The 12,838-nt window shown below is 37.1% G+C and overlaps 2 protein-coding genes across 2 annotated transcripts; both read right to left on the bottom strand.

The window, feature by feature from the left end:
• Positions 1–6,862: 6,862 nt before the first annotated feature.
• Positions 6,863–8,592, bottom strand: LOC109243365 (extensin-3-like). The gene is made up of 2 exons (XM_019410288.1): positions 7,696–8,592; positions 6,863–7,306 (listed from the first exon to the last, which is right to left on the bottom strand). The coding sequence occupies exons 1-2, from the start codon at positions 8,539–8,541 to the stop codon at positions 7,271–7,273; spliced, it is 882 nt and encodes a 293-aa protein (XP_019265833.1). The 5' UTR covers positions 8,542–8,592; the 3' UTR covers positions 6,863–7,270.
• Positions 8,593–9,248: 656 nt separating this feature from the next.
• Positions 9,249–12,422, bottom strand: LOC109243369 (pentatricopeptide repeat-containing protein At3g49170, chloroplastic). The gene has a single exon (XM_019410295.1). The coding sequence runs from the start codon at positions 12,378–12,380 to the stop codon at positions 9,831–9,833; it is 2,550 nt and encodes an 849-aa protein (XP_019265840.1). The 5' UTR covers positions 12,381–12,422; the 3' UTR covers positions 9,249–9,830.
• Between the last annotated feature and the right edge of the window lie 416 nt (positions 12,423–12,838).

Here is a 12,838-nt window from a genome sequence, read left to right as displayed (position 1 = left end):
ATATATATATATATATATATATATATATATATATATATATATATATATATATATATATGTAAGGAAGGCAAGAAAGACTGAACAATTAGAATTCAAGTCAAAGCCAGAAGTCTACCCAACAAATCAAAAGTTCAGAGCAAAGCCACGAGCCAAAAACACAAGCCTGATACAGAAACCTATGAAGAATACGCTCGTGGATATAAATTCCAAAATCTTACGAATGTGTAGGTTAAAGGCAATATTTAGTCATGGGTTGTTAAAATATACCCTTGAAATTTTACAAATCTGTTGTAAAGAAAACAGTTACGAAAGAGTTGTAGTTGATACTCAAGTACATGTAAAGTATTATTTAGTTCGAAAGTTCGAATAATACAAAAAAATTCTCGAAAGCCGTTCAAAGAAACATGTGTGTTCCTATTTCTTCTTTCGTATGTTTGCACCATTATGAAGTTGAAACGTCTTCTTCAATAAGTGTTGTATATAAAAGGGCCCTCTTTTATAATTCGTGCTTGATTCAAAAAGCCATGAAATTAACAAAGCATTTTTAAATGCAAAAGTTAAAAGGGTAAAACAAAAAACCACATATTAAAATTAAAGTGGAAAACAAGGCTCTAAACTTATAAAAAAAAAGGCAAGGGCAAACCACTAAGAGAGTAAAACAGAAACTCAAATTAAAAGTATCATAAAAGTTGAACAAAAACATTATAATATCTTAAATAACTTAGTTAAAACTAAGTATGAACTTAGTTTCAACTTAATTGTCTTTACTAAAACCCCCGAAAAGGACTAGGAGTATGATATTACCAAAAAATATTACCCCTAAAATGGGACCAGGGGTAAACCACCAAGCATTCCACCAACAAAACAATAAAAAAACAGTTAACTTTTCAATCAAACTTTCACTATGGAGCAGGTTCTGAACCAGTATTTAAGATGACATCATCAGCAGGGGGAGGTTCAACGTGAGCAGACGGGGTTTGAGCAACCGCTACACCAGGATTAGCTTCATCATCTTCGGGAGTATCAGCCATGGGCGAAGAAAAACTCTGGCTTTGCTGGGTTTTCTCAATTGTTTCCTTAATCTTTGCTATCTCAGCAGCCAAACCTTCCTGGCTTACCTCCATAAGAGTATCATGGCGCGCGTTCAAAAAGGCCCAACTTACTTCAACAGCAACCTTGTCTTCAAGAGCTTCGTAATCTCTCTCCCAATGATCAATTTCATTCTTAAGCTCTTCCTTCTCAGCTAAGGTAGCATCATAAGAAGCCTGTAAGGGGGCAAGCGAACTCTCCAAAAACTTAACCTTATCGGAAGACACCCGGAGATCTTTTTGAGCCTGGGTGAGTGTTTGAACAAGCTCACCAGCATAAACTTCTTTCTCATCCAACAGGGCTTTCATACCTCTGATCTCTTTTGTAGCCTTAGAAAGTTGTTCAGTAAAAGACGACTCGAGAAGGTGCTTGTCCTTGCCCGCTTGGTTGGAAGATGCGTTCTCAACTGCTAGCTCCGCTGCCATAACTTTTATCTGCTGCTCCAAGGTACATTTGTTCTCCTCTAAAACTTCCATCTCGAGCTGGAGACTTTCATACTGCTCTTTCCAATTATAAGCCTCAGTGTGGTAGTCATGCATCAACTGCTCCGTATGGGAAGCCCTTTTCATCATCTCCGTACCAATGAGATTGATCTACATAAAGAGAAAAGGATAAGATCCTAGTAAAAGGAAAATTACATAAGATAAAAAGGAGGAGTTTATACCTTCAATGATGATTGCACAATGTCGTTCACCCAAGTCAAAGAACTATGACTTTCTAGTTTTGACTTTTCAACCGGACCTATCAAGGGTTTGAGCCACACGTCAGCCTGGCCTGACTTCTTCAGAAGATTACCATCGGCAGGAACCTCAATGGTAATTTGCTTCAGTGCCCTGCTTCCACTTGAAGAACCTACTTCAGTACGAGAAGTTTTGGCAGCAGGAACGGTCAAAGAAGTCATAATAGCTTCGGGCGGAGCAGAAACAGCAACGGTAGGAACAGGCAAATGGGATTCCATTGGAACAGACACAGGAAAAGAGGCAAGAGGCGCTTCCTCAGAAACCAAATCAAATTTTTCATCGTCAAACCCATGTGAAAAGAGGTGTTCAGCAGCGTCACGAGGTGCAGCAGGCGTCTCTTCATCAGAACTCACTAAAGTGTCTTCTTCAGGCTCGATCACAGAGACAGCACGAAGAGGAGGAGTAGTTTCATCATTCGAAATGACACGTCTTCTGGCTCGTGGATTACAAATTCATGAGCCTCCATCTCGCTCCTCTTCATCTTTAGAATCTTGTGCCCTATCGGCTTTTCTTTTTTATGAAGAACTCAAGATTATCTCCTGAGCTCTTTCTATAGAAAGTCTAGAAGTCGCAATCGACTCAACACTCACACCTCGAATAGGAAACCCTGATAAAAAGAAGGTTTAATAAATTCTAAAGAGAGAATGAACGAAGGAAAAGGAAAAAATGGAAGAAAAATTACCGTGAGTCTTAACCTTCCGGCCAAATATATTTGAAAGGTACTTCCAAGACCTTACTTCCATCGGAGCAATTGTTAACAATTTTTCTACCCAACCACGGAAATCGGGAATCTCCTCAACAGTTCCCATGGTTGCTGAAAAGAAAAAGTAAAACAGTTACGGGAAATACAAGTTCTAAAAAAAGCTGTAAAGAAAACTTACGTGCAAAGTTCCACTTCTCAAGTAAGGGCATATTCTCTTCACCTACTAACCCTCTCGTAGGAGCAGCAACAAATCGGGCGTACCAGCCACGATCTTTATCGTCCTCAGGGCAGACTAAAACTCTCTTACTCCTTGCCACCAGAGTAAAAATCCCATCACGAAATAATTTAGGAGAGTAGAGATGGATTAGATGATAAAAGGTGAAAGGCAATTGAGCCAAATTAGCCAAATATCTTAAACATGCAACAGCCCTCCATACAATAGGGCCAATTTGTCCTAAACACACATTGAAGAAGCGGCAAAATCCAATAATGACTGGGTCAATAGGAGGTCTAAAGCCTAATGTGAAGGGATACGTATACACGAAAGAAAAGCCAGCTCTAAAAGAAGTGATCATTTTATTTTCATTGGGGATTAGAATTGGGAAATCAAACTTCCAATAACAATCTCTACGAACAACAGAGATCAAACCTTCAGTAATCTGTGAAAGATAAACATCGACACGATCATGAGAGGACATAGAGGAGACTTAGTTTCTAATCGACTCTCTATCAGAATAAAAAGAAAGTTCAACAGGAATAATCTCGTCTACTGTAGGTTCACGAATTGGCTCGCCGGAATCCCTATTTCTAGCAGAAGACCTATGTGAAAAAAAAAGCCCTAGTTCTAGAAGACAATGGAGGAGTAGAACTAGGTTGAGAAGAAGAACATCGTATGGAAAATGACCCTAAACTACGCAGCCTACCACCTCTTTTGCTTCTAGTAGGAGCAAGGGGAAGTTCATCAACAATAAGGATCTTTTAAGGATCAGGGTTTGGAAAAGACATAGTTGTAAGAAGAAGAAGAAGAAAATATTGAGTAGCAAGATATGGAAAAAATTTTGTGAAAGAGAAGGCAAAGGATATATTTATACTCGAAAGAAACCGTCAAACACAAAAAGGTAATGATGGAAACGTCATTATGAAAACTGTCACTTCGTGATTGATGCAGCCGTAAAAAAAGCCTTAAAAGGCGCTAAGGAGTTGCAGAACCAATCGTAAGACACCACGTGTCACATGCATTAAATGGAAGTGGCATACAATGTGTCAGTTCAGAAGAAGGTATAATGATATGAGGGAAACGGTGGCGAAAATTCCCGCTTTAATGAGATCCACTTCCCAAATATTCAATTGATGAATAATTGGTAAGTGGGGGACTATCTGTATTTGGGAAAATAAATATTACACGTGGATATATATATGTGACTGATGTGATAAGACACGTGGATCACTAAGAAAGCGACAGCTGGAGAGATACATTAAAAGAGGCACGAGTCGTAACCGGTACGAGTGAATCACCCACGAGATAAAAGGGGTACGGTCGCTCGAGTGTGAATTGCTATGTGAAGAGACTGCGACATAATGAATCAAGACAGAAAAGGAGGAAGATTCATGAATCGTCAATTAATGTGCATGAATGATCATCGACGTTACAGAATCTTCCTAAACAGTTACGATTGCCAATTATAACGTCTCATTAATATCATTAATGTACGTAATAATTTAGTCATAAAAGGGAAGAAATATTGTACTTATAGATTCTATATAAGGGAAGGGAATTTCACTTGTAAGGACACGTTTTGATTATTATTGGAATATACTTATTTACTTTGCTTTAAACCGATTGCTTTACCATTTTTTTATTCATATATCATTGCGAAGATATTCTTTTATTTGATTATCAGTAGTCCGAGTACTTCTAAAATAAGCTTTGACCGAAATTCCTATTTTCTGGTTAAACAGCACTAAGCAACTTGAGTTTGATAAATTGCATCTTGAGTTTCTACTTAATTATAAATCATTGGCTACTCATGGAAAGCATTTGTGAAGGGATTTTGTTGATAAGTAGGCCTTAAGGCTTTACTTAATCATAAATCAATAGTTACTCACAGATCAACTACCATTTACCTTTATACTTATTATGCGAAATATATTGATGTCTTATAAATATTTGTTTATAATCATATGCTTTTCAGTTATGAGAGGCATAAGGGTAAGTCAATTTATATTTATACACTCCGAAAAAAATGATATTTTTATGAGTTCTTTTCTTAGATAAAATAGTTCTAGGGAGAACTCGTCTGAACAAGTGAATGAAACAGTTGTGGAAGAACATGAATCAACAAATTCAACAGGTATTTTTTTTATTGATTTTTATCAATTCTTTCGATATTTTTACTTGAAGTATATTTATGTAATCTTTAAATGTAGGTCCTAACATTGTGAATAGAAAAACCAGAGGGCATACACGATGTGTGAACATAATCAATTTACAGAAAAGACAAAAATTGGTTGTCCAATTTGATGAAGATCATCAAGCTATTGGTGAGAATGCAACCGATTTCACTTGATTTTTGGGTCAAACAGTTAGAAGTCGAATTTGTTGCCCATTAAAAGTAAATGGTTGGAAAGAAATAGAGCAAGACAAGATCGACCACATGTGGGACATTATCTTGACAAGAAAACTAGTAAACTAATAAAGTTTATAATTTTCTTTAATTTTTGGTGAATTGGCAATTTGAGATACTAAGCAAGTTTGGTTTTAAATCACTAGTACTAGCTTTTATAATGGTATGTTTTATTTTTTATAGGAAAAGTTTAATATTAATGTCTCGGAGGGAAGAAAAGGTGCAATTCTTGGTCATATTAATGACCTCTACAGAGACTATAGGCACAAGTTAAAAAATAAGTATTTTGATTCAACAACAACTTATCAACTTCGCTTACGGAATAAGCTTAAACTTCTCAATGTAGATGAATGAAAATATTCGGTCAACCTTTGGAGCGATGCTGACTTTCAGGTATTTTAATTAATATATTTGTTCTTTTTAAATTATTATATATTGTAGAAACTAATGTTGTCTAATTATTTACTTTTTCTAAAAAAAAAAACGTTCAATGCAAANATTTAAAATCTCCTAAGATATTGTTGATCTTAGGTAATAGAACCAGATTCAAGAAGTTGATAACTTGATATCAAAATAATTTTTTGATGTTCTAATATACTTGTTATAACACTTGAAACATGAGAAAAAAAAGGAATGCGCAATATAGTTTTATTCAATAGTACTCAGCTCTTGTTTTGTATAGAAAAAATAAATTATTTTTACAGAACAATATAACATATCGAAAATTTAAGCTTTTTTGCAAAAACCAAGAAAGAGAATAAGAGAATGTAGTACACGTTTTCTGATGAGAAAGATAAAAAATAATTTGGACTATTGAAGATACGAAAAGACAGAATATAAAAGTTTATTACACCTTTTTAGTGAGAAATATAAAAAGGAGAACAATAATAATATAGGTATCTCACTAATGATGTCAATCGCAAAATTTAAATAATGAAAGATTTTATATTCGTGGTATGAGTTTAGGGGAGTAATTCTCTTTCTCCTATTTTTGGCTCAAATGGTTACATCAATACTGAACTAAAAGTTATTTTTAAATACTGGATATAATTAGGCCCAACCTCTAAAGATTGTGGCGAGACGAATATGTTCCAACTTACTTTAATTAGATGTATCGAGTTCGAGCCTAGTGGATGAAAACAATTTTGTCAAATGTGTTCTCTCTTTTACTAGGCCTTACACGGTACAAATCCAGATTAGTCGAAGTCTCAATACAAATACCGAACATGGGTAGATAACAAAAAGAAAAATTTGGCGTCCTCAAAATTTGGGGGCTTAAAGTTGTTGCTTTAGTTACTTGACCCTTTTGGCCGCCCCTGTTTGTGCAATATGTAGAACAAGAGATTGAAGCGTTGGGAAAGAAGGAGTAAAAAGTAGAATTGTCAAATCAACTCAAACTAAAAACTATTTATCTATCCGTTTTTAAGTAAGTCAAATCTTTACTTTATTTACATATCTAAAAGGTTTTCTTTCCTTTTATATGAAAATTACAAAAATACTAATAAACATTTTTCTAAATACATATAAACTTATAAAGTATATATTATTTCTAAAAAATGGGGCCCCAAAAACTGGGGGCTTAAGGCACAAGCCTTACCACTATAGTGTTAGAGCCGACCTTGTCAGGAGTTATGTGTAAAGACCTTAAAGTATTCAAAGGATAAATAATACTGTAATAATTATGATAAACCAGAGATTCTTGATAAATTACATCAAAAAAGAGATCTTGATATAATAAAGCCAAATTGATGGAGATCTCAAGGATCTTACTTAAAACTCAAATAATAAATATTACAAATTATTAAAATAAAAGAACACACAACAAACAAAGCCGACCATTTTGGGGAACATACATAAAATTGTGGCGGAATGAAAATGGAAATACTCAGAAGGAGGATGAAGAGGAGTTATAAGTCATGGAGAAGTGGAAAATGATTGAAGAGAAGGGTTGAATATTAGTAGTAGGTTGGTGGGGGAGATGTTGACGGCGGTGGAGGTGGAGCATAGGTGGGTGTTTGCTTATAGTACGTTGGTGGTGGAGGTGAAGCATATGTGGGTGTTTGCTCGTACTTCACAGGTGGTGGAGGTGAAGAATATGTAGGTATTTGCTCGTACTACATAGGTGGTGGAGGTGAAGCATAGGTGGGTGTTTGCTCATACTTCATAGGTGGTGGAGGTGAAGCATAAGTAGGTGTTTGTTTGTAGTACGTTGGTGGTGGAGGTGACGCATAGGTGGCAGATTGCTCGTACTTCACAGGTGGTGGAGGCGAAGCATATGTTGGTGCTTGCTCGTACTTCACAGATGGCGGGGGTGAAGCATAGGTGGGTGTTTTCTGTAGTACGTTGGTGGTGGAGGTGAAGCATAGGTGGCAGCTTGCTCGTACTTCACTGGTGGTGGAGGTGAAGCATATGTGGGTGTTTGCTTGTAGTACGTTGGTGGTGGAGGTGAAGCATAAGTGGGTGCTTGCTCGTACTTCANTACGTGGTGCGTTTGGCTCGATACTTCTACAGGTGGTGGAGGTGAAGCATAGGTGGGTATTTGCTTGTAGTACGTTGGTGGTGGAGGTGAGTAGTATGATGGTGATTGTTCATAGGTTTTTGGTGGAGGTGGTGAATTGTAGGGTGTAGGCGACTTGTAGTACTTTGCTGGCGACGGAGACTTATAATAGTACTTTGAAGGAGTTGGGGACTTGTAATAATGCTTTGTGGGAGCAGGTGATTTGTAATAATACCTTGAGGGAGCAGGTGACTTGTAATACTTGGTTGCAACGGGCGCCTTGTAGTAGTATTTTGAAGGAGTTGGTGATTTATAGTAATACTTTGAGGGAGCTGGTGACTTATAGTAATACTTTGAAGGAACAGGTTTCTTGTAATAATACTTTGAGGGAGCAGGTGACTTGTAATACTTGGTTGCAACAGGTGCCTTGTAATAATGTTTTGAAGGAGTTGGTGACTTGTAGTAGTTCTTTGAAGGAACATGTGACTTGTAGTAATGCTTTGGAGGAGCATGTGACTTGTAATATTTTACTACAACAGGTGACTTATAGTAATGCTTTGAAGGAGCATGCGACTTGTAATATTTTGTTGGCAAGTGCGATTTGTAATATTTTATTGGTGATGGCGACTTGTAATAGTCGTGCTTCGAAGGTGCTGGAGATTTGTAGTAGTGTGATAGAGAATGTGCAACAGGTTCCTCAGGTTTCTTGTAGTAAGGAGTGGGTACATCATACTTGGATGGAGACGGTGATTTGTAGTACTTCTTAGAGTTGTAAGAAGGTGAAGTATAGCCATAAGAGTAATCAGCAACAACAGTGCTGGCTACTAAGCAAATTGCCAAAGCAGCTGTTAGTAAGGGCCATTGGCCCAACTTCCCTAAGCTTGTCATTTTGATTTGCAACGAACTATGGCTGGAAAAGGGAAGGATAGAACTAGGACTTGTCTTGCATATTTGAGTAGAGAGCTCTGGTTTTTATAGGCAATGTGAGTATGTGACATAGTTTTGGACATTAATGCAATGGTTACCCACTAAGTTAAGAACAAGGTCCAAATAAGGACTTAATCCGTACAAAGTGGGAGGCATTATCTGGTGACAAAAAATAATAAGAAATACTCAATAAAAATATATAAAAGAGGGATAGCACAAATTAGTTAAAGATTGACTATTTCTAAACAATAAACAGAGCAAAGAAATGGGGACTCGCATTTTCTTTGTTCTTTTTACAATGCCAAAATCTGTAAGTTGACCTGTGATATAGAGTTTGACATTGCTCCAAAGAAATGCAACAGGAAAACAGAACTTTGACATTGCTCCAAACTTTGTGTGCGCTTCTATACAAACAAAACCTCTATAAAGTCAGATGTCAAAGTCATCAGAATAAAAAAAAATGAAACTACAAGCATAACGTTTTTGCAGAACTTTTATAGTAACAAATATTTTATGTGTTAAAATTATAAATGGTATACATGTTATCAGTTTGGTTTGGATTCAGATGAACTACTTCTTTTACTTTTTGGATTAATACCAAACGGAACCTAGATGGATAATAAGCCAATTTCAGTACAACAGATCTCAGGAGATTAAACAAAAGCAGGAACCAAAATAGATATCGACATACATTACTGTCAACTGATAAGGTTTGACTGACTTTGCCTGCCGAATTTATTTGGGAAACAACGAGCTTATCTTTTTTGCTTCGGCTCGTATACTGACATATTCACATTTTTTGCTCGGATATGTTTAATAACAAATGAGACAGTAACTCATCTCTCTCTCGACTAGATAAAAACCAGACAAAAGAACTAGAGCATAGAGCAACGCCAAACATGTTGCTGAATAATCGGTCATCAGACTGACCTATGGTACATGAAGTACAGGTGTTTTCTTCAGAACTTCTTCAATGGTGCTCCTTATGATCATACTCCAATTCTCAAGTTACTGAAATTTTCAAACCTTTGCTTTTCTCATTACATAATGCCAGCTGGGGTATACAAAATACAACATAAAATTGAATGTGCAAATATATGGTTTCATTCTGTACTTCTCTACATGATTACAGATACATGTTTTGTAGCACTATGCACATCTGTAAGTTGCAACATACTAGAATGATCTTTAGTATTCTAGTCATGTTTGCTACGTTGGTTTGGACGTGCCAATAAGACCATAATTGACTTTCACCAATAGTCCTTGCAGGAGCAGAGTCCATCTTTAATATGGTGAAAACGATTAGAATCTCTAACAATTATCTCTCTTCCCTCCGCTACTGATATAAACTTCATTGCATTATGGCAATCTCCACATACTCGAAGATTTTTGAATATTCTAATGGGCTTTGACTTGGATGTGCTAATAAGACCAAACGCCAAAGCAATTTTCTCACTGTGCTGGAAAAGATAGTGCTCCTTTTGTTCATCCTCCACCTCGTGAAGCACCAAGTCTGTGTTGGGTACATAGCCAATCTCCTTTATTTTAACTGCTACCTTATCTAATTTTTCATATATCTCCTTCGCTCTGGGATGATTTGTGTCGCCTACATAAAACCTGTGGACACTATTTTCAGCTTCAATCCAACTACATCCAGCTTCCTTCACCAATCTCTTTTCTTTCATGTCTTTTCTGATCTTTGCTACCTCCTCCCATTGACCCCTTGAAGCATACAAGTTAGATAGTAAGACGTGTGCTGCTGGATCATTTGGCTCCTGTTCAAGAATCATTTCTGCAGCGTACTTCCCCAGTTGTAAATTGCCATGCACCTGGCATGCCCCAAGCAAGGTGCGCCAAACAAGTGCATCAACATTCAAGGGCAGTGATTTAATAAACTGAACAGCCTTTTCAAGAGAGCCTGATCGGCTTAACAAATCAACCATGCATGCATAATGTTCCATCCTAGGTGTTATCCTGTGATCTTTGGACATTGAATCAAAATACTTCCATCCCTCCTCAACTAAACCAACATGGCTACAAGCTGATAAAACAGCAATGTACGTGATCTCATTTGGTTTTATACCAGCCCCAAGCATTTGATTGAACAATTCCAGAGCTCTATGGGCAAAACCATGTTTTGCAAAACCTGTTATAATTGAAGTCCAAGATATTACATTTCTATCTTCCATTCTTTCAAAAACTTGAGAAGCAGCCTCTATGTTACCGCATCTAGAATACATAGATATCAAAGCATTGCAGACAGATTGGTTGAACTGGATCCCTGCTTTCAAGACCCGAGCATGGATTTGCTCTCCCTTTCCAACTGCACCTATACTTGCAGCTCCACTCAACAAACTAGCAAACGTGAAAGCATCAACCCCAACTTCAGAGTCTATCTGGCTGAAAAGTTCAAAAGCTTCTGCGGAATCCAGATTCTTTGAATATCCATCAACTATTATGTTATAAGATACCAAATTCTTCTCAAACAGAAGTTCAAAAGCTTTTCTGGCTTCTTCCATCCTACCAGACTTGGCATACATGCTAATTAGCGAATTCGCTACACAGTTCACAGATGCAAGACCCAATTTCACTGCATGATTATAGATCTGTTCGCCTATAGCAGGATTTGAAAGATTTCCACATGCCTTTAAAAGACTAGAAAATGTAAAATGGTTCGGTTTAACTGGACCTTCTATCATTCTACAGTACAACTTAATGGCCTCCATATCATAGCATCCGCTTTGCACATATCCTGTAATAATAGCAGTCCAAGACATGACATTATGATCAGCCATCTGATCAAAAACCTTTCTTGAATCATTCATAGAGCCATCCATTGTACACTTTGCATACATGTCCACCAAACTGCACCCAACACAAACATCAGAAGACAACCTAGACTTAACCACCCAACCATGCAATTGTCTCCCAAACGAAGACAATCCCAGCTGAGTACAAGCCGATAAAACACCACTAAACGTAAACCTATCAGGAACAAATCCTTCAGAAACCATTTCCAAGAACAGCCCAACAGCATCCCTGTCAGCACCAAGTTGAGAAAATCTAGTAATCATCAAAGTCCACGTGACAAGATTCCTCTCAGGCATTCTATCAAACACTTGCTTAGCTGACCTCAAGTCACAAAACCCTTTGGCAAACAAATCAATCAGTGCACAACCAACACAAATATCAGACTCAAAATACCCATTTTTAACCACAAAGCCAAATATCACCAACCCAATCCACCCAAACTCTCCGCTACAACACGCCTGAATCACTGCAGAGAAGCAGAACTGATTCGGGTATTCCCCAAACTCCACCATATCAAAGAAAGTAAACACAGCTTCTAACTCCATACCACAATGCGCGAAACAAGAAATCATAGCACTCCAAGAGACTAAATCTCTCTTCTCCCCCATGTTCTCGAAAATCTTTTTAGCAGTTTCCCAATTACCCATTTTAGCATATAAACTTATCAACGAGTTAAGAACTATTGTGTCCGGTTCGAGTGATGAGTCGTTGAGTTTAGAGTGTAGAAGTTCACCGAGCTGGAAATTTCGAGTTCTAATACAAGATTTGAGAAGAACTGTATAGGAGGTGAGGTCAGGGGTAAGACCCATTTGGGAAATGTGATCAAGGGTCGAGATTGCTTGCTTGAGGTTTCCAACATTGGATTGTCGAATCAAACGATCCTTCAGAGCTTCGAAATTAGGGTTTCTTCTGTGAATTTGAAGGGATGTGAGGTTTTTAGAGGAAGGAGGGTTGAGTTTGGCGGGAGAGGGAAGAGAGAGAGTTATCATTATCTATAACGGCTTTCTTCCTTCTATGGTGCTCAAATTATCCTATTTATATAATACCACAATTTGAAAGAATAAGATATTTCTTCTTTTTTTTGATGAAAATACAAGAACTTTTGCATTTATTGCTAGCAGCTCTTATCACTATCAGTATGATTGTTTGCTGTCATTCAGTTTATTCGAGTGTCTTTTGACATTGAGAGGGATTCGATCCCAGGTCATCCATATAGATTACCACCCTCCAAACCAACTGGGCAATCCCGAGAGCTTTTTGTATGGTAATATTTGATCAGACACCAAACTAAAAAAGAAAGTAAAATTTTTGTATGACGTTTATAAAATGAAAAGTTTAAATTAGAGTTTCCAAATATAAAAGGATGTCATTTTTTTCAAACAAATTAAGAAGAAACAGGGACATAAACATGAACTAGTGGAATAACAGATAGTACGAATTATTACAT

Source organism: Nicotiana attenuata, unplaced genomic scaffold (genome assembly GCF_001879085.1).
Source record: "Nicotiana attenuata strain UT unplaced genomic scaffold, NIATTr2, whole genome shotgun sequence".
NCBI lineage: Eukaryota > Viridiplantae > Streptophyta > Magnoliopsida > Solanales > Solanaceae > Nicotiana > Nicotiana attenuata.
The sequence above is the reverse complement of the archived record's forward strand: the minus strand, read 5'-3'. Positions and strand labels throughout refer to the sequence as shown.